At 37.3% G+C, this 6,251-nt stretch overlaps 1 protein-coding gene across 1 annotated transcript in view; it reads right to left on the bottom strand.

Annotated features, from left to right (window-relative positions):
- The window catches only part of gps1 (G protein pathway suppressor 1), a 41,197-nt gene that overhangs the window by 10,312 nt on the left and 24,634 nt on the right, over nucleotides 1-6,251 (bottom strand). The window contains exons 4-8 of the mRNA XM_015019327.1: nucleotides 4,876-5,037; nucleotides 3,930-4,065; nucleotides 3,061-3,138; nucleotides 2,726-2,786; nucleotides 1,955-2,040 (exon numbers count right to left, since the gene is read on the bottom strand). Of these exons, the coding sequence (XP_014874813.1) occupies nucleotides 1,955-2,040; nucleotides 2,726-2,786; nucleotides 3,061-3,138; nucleotides 3,930-4,065; nucleotides 4,876-5,037 (523 nt within the window). The remainder of the gene's footprint in view (nucleotides 1-1,954; nucleotides 2,041-2,725; nucleotides 2,787-3,060; nucleotides 3,139-3,929; nucleotides 4,066-4,875; nucleotides 5,038-6,251) is intronic.

Genomic DNA, 6,251 nt, shown 5'->3' on the forward strand with positions numbered 1-6,251 from the left:
AGTAGCTGGATTAAGTTTGCCTCAGCGCCGATCCTGCGCGCCTCCTTTCACTCAAACTGGACTCAGGCTGACCTGTATGGATATTTTCATCAAGCCCCTGTGAGGAATTTTGATTTCTTTTTTTTTTTTTTTTTTTTATCAAAGTAGGACTTTAAACACCACTCTGGTTGGCTCTGGTTGCGCAGCTCTACGTGAACTGCAGGAATAACTTGTAGTCGCGCTTTCAGAGATGTGCTGAGCGAGTGGCGAGAATGATTTATATTTATGAACAAAGAATTCTGTGCGGCTTTTCCATCTCAACACGCTGCACAGCGCCCGGCTTTGCCTGCGCTGATAAAGTTCATCTATGTGTTCCCGGTTGGCCGGTGTATTAGTTAACGAACTAGTGCTAACTTGATCATGCAGGTTCAGCCTGGTGAGGAGCTTTCGCGCTCTGCTGTCTGTAACGCATCACGCTGATTTTATATTATTATAGTATTATTTTTAGTATTATTGTTTTGGTTAGACAATGCATCAAACCATATCAAATGCTTTGTCCACTTAGTCAGACAGAGTTAATGTGCACGGCCGCACGGAGATCTGAGAAACTTGTCCCATAAACTCGACCAACCAGAATAGTTTCTGTGACGCTTATTAAAAACTCAACAGACACGAAATGGAAGAGCTACTGAAGCAGCATTGAATTAAATCTCCCGTTTGTTGCGCATCTCTGCGTAGTGCAGCAGATTTAACTCATCATGCAGGGCCGGTCCAAGGCTGTATGAGGCCTTGAGCAGAATTTGATTTAGGGGCCCGTTTTGTTGCTAAAAAAATCAGCACCTCTAACAGATGTGTTGGATTTAGTCTGAGAGGGGGAGTAGTTTAATTGGCCAACCTAAAAAGCAATCAGTTACAATTGCAGTTTACTAAATTGTATTTGTGAACAAACAGAGCTCAAACTTAAAGATTAAACTCAGAGCATTAGATTGTAGCTAGGGTAACAAAACAATCTAACTATGAATATTGTTCTTTGAACTTTTACAAAGTAAACTTGCCAGCTTCTTAAAATATTACATTTAAATGTTAAACAATTTAAAATCTTTTAATTTATGCATGCTGAAATTGAATCAAATTTAGCAGCATTGATCATCTCAATAAACAAGTGTTACATCTGTGGTCTGTGTTAAAATGTTAGCATTTATGGAGCCCCTGAAGCCCTGATGGAGCTGCTGACTTAATTTGGATTAAACAGTAGTGCAAATAATTGATATTCATTTTAATTGTATATTTTGATTTGTTGTTTTTAAGACTAGTTGTGAGTTTAAGTAGTGTTTCACTGGCGATGTTTTCCTGTAACACATAATTATCAAGTGATATTTTTAAATTTCCTGTCACCTTAACATATGTTAATATAAAAACATGGTGGACCACCTCGGCACCCTGACCAAGTTTCCTGGGGGAAACCCTGTTGGAGGTGATTGTAATTGTGGAAGGAAGACCTGTTTATGCCTGTTTGCATAAACAGGGACTGTGTGGAGACGGTGCCCAGTGTTAAGTTCATTTACCATTTTATATGGCTGCTTTACATTCCATTCTCAGCAGCAGCAGCTGAGAATGGAATGTAAAGCAGCTGCCAAAATAACACCGGTCAACTCTTGGAAAATAATATGGATGAGAGTTCAATGTTTGGACTGCCACCCTGAGGGCGCAATTCTACAACAGTTATTTATATGTTCGCAGAGGTTTGGTCAAATGATACAAGCAAATGGTTTAAATTTCCATTGTATTCTATAATTGTGCTTCTCAAACCCATATGTGAAATTCAACACAAATACATATGTTTCTCTTTCAACCAGTCAGTCGTACTTCATCATTTTTGAATTAAACCACATTTCTGTTTGTTGCTAAGCAATGAACCTTGTAAAATATGTAGGTTTTCAGCACAGCGCTTCCAGATCTGAAAAAGGCACCTCACCTCTGGACAGTCGCAGTGGTCAAACGAAGCCTGCAAAAAGCACTTAGCAGCTGGTTTGTATTTTCTGGAGGCCAATTCAGCAAGTCCTTAAAATAAAATAAAAAAATGCAATGACAAAAATCAGAAGATCTGGAACTCTGCTTTAAACAGGCAAATGTAACAGAAAATTGACCCTGACCGCCCCAGTCACCTACAATAAACTCCACTATGAGTAAGTATACATCTGTGATCTCCTAAGGAAATGTTATTATGTGATGTTAGTATATTATTCCTCACTCCAGGAGATCTACTGGAGTTATTTAGGAATCAGGGGTCACAATGTCTCACATCTGCTGGATGTCCATTTGTCAATGAATAATAAAACTAAGAAAACCTGAATGAGTATAAAGGCAACAAAAAAGCTTATTTTATTTATTCTGGGTATACAATTATGATAGCTCAGAAATTAGTAGAAACCTTTGAAGGAAAAATTAATTTGCAAAGTTACCTAATCCTTCACATTTATACTACTAGTGTTCGTGTTCTGTAGTAAATTATCTTAATTCAAATTTCTGTAGAGAAATGAAATTTTCTCTGACTAAAAGAAGAAAATCTAAACATTTTTACTATAGGGTAAGTGAACCCCTCTAGGGACACTTTTTATAGTTAAAAAGATAAATATATTTCCGTAGTTAAAAACATTACTATGTACATATACAAAATATGTACATGATTGGCAACAATAAATTCTAAAGGTCAGATGGATAATAATTAAATAAAACAGTGTAATACCTGCTGAACACTTTAGTTTGGTTAGGACTGTCTGATTCTGGCTGTCTCGCTCCCCTCTTTGCTACAAAAAAGAAAACAAATCAATAAATAAGGATACTTGACAATGGTAGAAGCTTTCGAAGGAAATTGATGAAATGCAGGAAAAACATTTCTTTTCTTTTAAATAATTTCTGTCAAAGAAACAGATACAGGGTAATACATTTAGTTCACAAAGTTTAGCATTTGTGTCTCTTAAAAAAAAGGAAGAAGAAAAAACAAAAGAAAAACACATCCCAGGAACAGAAGCACAGTGAATACAAATCTAAAGAGAAACGTGAGCTGAGCGCTGAGTGTACCTCTGCAATTTCTGGTGTGGATTCTGCCTTGTTGACATAGCTCAGCACATGCGACCAGTTTTGGAGGTAAACACTCACCTAGCAAAAACAAAAGAGAAGACTTTGCTTTGTGATAATGCGATATTAGCTGGTAATGCTAAAATTATCTCCACATAAGGAAGATTGTTTCTAAAACCTCTATGACTTTAAGATAAAAACTGAAAGCAACCAACAAAATGGCAGCTTCTAACCGAGATGGGAGACAGACAAACGTTTCTAAATAAAAACATTGTTTATTCATACAAAAAATATCTAACATTGTGGAATGTGGAAGTTGTCTGCAAGGATAAGGATGTGTAAACAACAAGCACTGCTGCCTGCTCCAACCAGGTCAAATGAGGAAACAAAAGACAAGGTAACATGGAAGGAGAACTTTCAACACCAACCCCAGTGTAGAACACTCAGGCTGATGAGCCTAAAAGCTGTTGGCGGGTAGGGAGATGTCAGACCCCCTATGTGTTAGAAATATGACCATAATGTGTCACCATTTCACCTTCAGTCGTTTCATCAGAGATGCTGTTCTTTTATATTGCTGGTAGTGTTGTATAAAAAAGATGATTTAAAATAAACTACTCATAGCCTGGTGGGGGGACAAGTAAAATCTGGTGGCTGGCTGTATATGATAATTGAAAAAAATTTATAAAAAAAAGCAGAAATGTAAATAGTGAGATTCAAAGAAGAAGTTGGATTTTCTTCCTTGTTTTGTTAGAATTTTTTTCTCAAATTCATTGTTTTTGTTCCACGTTCTTAGTATTTCAAAACTTGAAATTGTATTATTTTGATATTGTTAATGTTTTTGCAGCAGCAGTGAGTTGTAATCCCTCTCATACCTTTATGACATTCAGACACATGTTAATAACATGCTTAGCGCTGGTGCAGTAATCTCTGGCACGGGAGTAGCACTTCAGGGCATTGCTGAGGTCACCACAGTCCAGGTAGTGGTCCCCCAAATCATCATGGCCTCTTCTGAAGTGGGAAAAGGAAAAAAATGTGAGAACTAATCATCAAGGATTAGTAATGGAAAACGCGTTACTAAAGTAACTGACACATAAACTGAGCTTTAATTTTGAACATACATGTAAATCTAAAAAAAAAAACAGCCACAGTCCAGATTTTAGTTCAGACCTCTCAATTGAACACTGAGGAAGCTGGACATGGCTGGGGAAGAAGAACAGGCCAAACAGAAAGATGGTTGAGCTACGAGTGTGGCAGCAAAGTATTAAGCAAAGGCTATAAATATTAACATAAAAACAATTACTTGATTTTTTTATTTTTAATAAATTTGCAAGAATCTTAAACTTTTCTCCACATCGTCATAATAGGGTAATACAACTTGTATTACCCTATTATGAGACTGGAACATAAAGTGTGAAAAAACTGAAGGGCTTTCCAGATGCACTGTGCATTCTTTCAGTGAGGGGCTATTCCAATTCATTTTTCTGATGTAATGCTAGACTGTGGTCTGTTAAGCAGCCAACAAAAGCTGTAGAACTTAACATGAATGCCACCCTCCTCTCCCCAAATACAAGAACTTGCTGATCAAATTCTCGAGTTATTTTTCATAATTGTAAAACAATTCAACAAACTTCATGGCACTGCAAACCATTTACTTAGTACCTACATTTATGATATGTTTCAGTCAGTGAAAGCTGAAGATGTCTTGCAACTTTCAGATACAAGACAGATGTTTACTTGATCATGAGTTTTTATTTTTTTTCTTTTAATAACAGTGCTCATGTTAATTAAATACAGGTTGGTTATAATAGCAATAATCACCTGATGCTCTCTTTGATCGAGTTGCCTTTATAGTTCTTCAGGTCTGTATCCAGCTTCTCTAGTTTGAGCAGAGCCTTTTTCCTAGTGGATTCTGCCCAGGCTGAGTCCAGTGGAGGTAGAACCCCTCCATCAGGAACAGTGTCAGGCACGCCCTGAACATCCCTAAAATCACAAGAAGAGAAGAATTGTTATCTCTATTTACTGAGTTCTTAGTAATGTTTGAGCTTCTCAGATTATTTCTTCTTGCTTTTACTGTACCTTGGGATCAGTGCATTTATCAATTGGTCATCATTTGGTTACTGTCACATGTGTGTATGAGAATATAAACTGTATAGGATCTGTTATTGTCACCTACCCTGAGAAGTTCCCTTCACTTTGCCAAGTAGAAGCTGGAAGACCCTATGAGAGACGTTACTTTCCACTCCTTTACTATGCTCATTAGGCATTACCCTTCATGTCCATTCAAACTGGCTACAGCACACAATCTGCCATTATGTACTGTTGGGTCTCCAGCTATGCAGGGCTGAACTAAACACATCGAACAGAGACTCAGAGTCCCATGACGCACTGCATTAAATCCCCTTTTCAGTTTCTAGGAAGAAGAGGAGGTGTTTCATTGTGATTATGTGACATCATGTTTCTAACAACAGCTCTGTCTTAAAGGAAGTTGTCCTCTTTTCCACCTCATAACCTGCAAGGGAGATGAAGTGGTGACAAAATAGAGACAAAGAGGGGAGACAAGGATGTGAAAACTTCTTTCCTGGGAAAGAGAAGGGATGTATGGCATCTTCGAATTAACTGTAGATCCAAAGTAAATATTCAGTCTACTGTCGGGGCATCTGGTAACTGTATTCCTGGAGAGGCATAAGCTTTGACCCTGACTTATTCTAAATTCTGCAGAAAGAATCTTTGAAATCTAGATTCCCCAAAAGAGACACTGTCTCCAAGTCTACCAATAAACTAACACTGGTTGATTTTTATGAACAAAGAATTTTGTTCATAAAATGTGAGTTTACATCTCAAGTGCTTGGTCCAGTGCTTGGTTCTATGTCTGTGCTGATAAAGTTTATGTATGTGTTCCTCAGTTGGCTGGTGTGTAAGTTTGTTCAGGTCATGGAGGAGCTGTCACACTCATCTTGTAGTTCAGCAGCATACTGTTTTTTGAACAGTGCCACAATGTTTCAAACTGCGCCATATCAAATGCTTTTTCTACTTACAGTCAAAGCTGTTTCTTTAAGCCCAAGCAACCAAAACAAGTATCGTTTATGATAATTGTTAATTCCTAAGATAAATATATACTCACAAATATATAAAATTTGTTAAACAGAGCTCAAACTCACAGCATCTGATTGTAGCTATGGTAACAATACAATATA

Source organism: Poecilia latipinna, unplaced genomic scaffold (genome assembly GCF_001443285.1).
Source record: "Poecilia latipinna isolate Pla-1442-1.1 unplaced genomic scaffold, P_latipinna-1.0 Scaffold2411, whole genome shotgun sequence".
In the NCBI taxonomy this organism is placed as follows: Eukaryota; Metazoa; Chordata; class Actinopteri; order Cyprinodontiformes; family Poeciliidae; genus Poecilia; species Poecilia latipinna.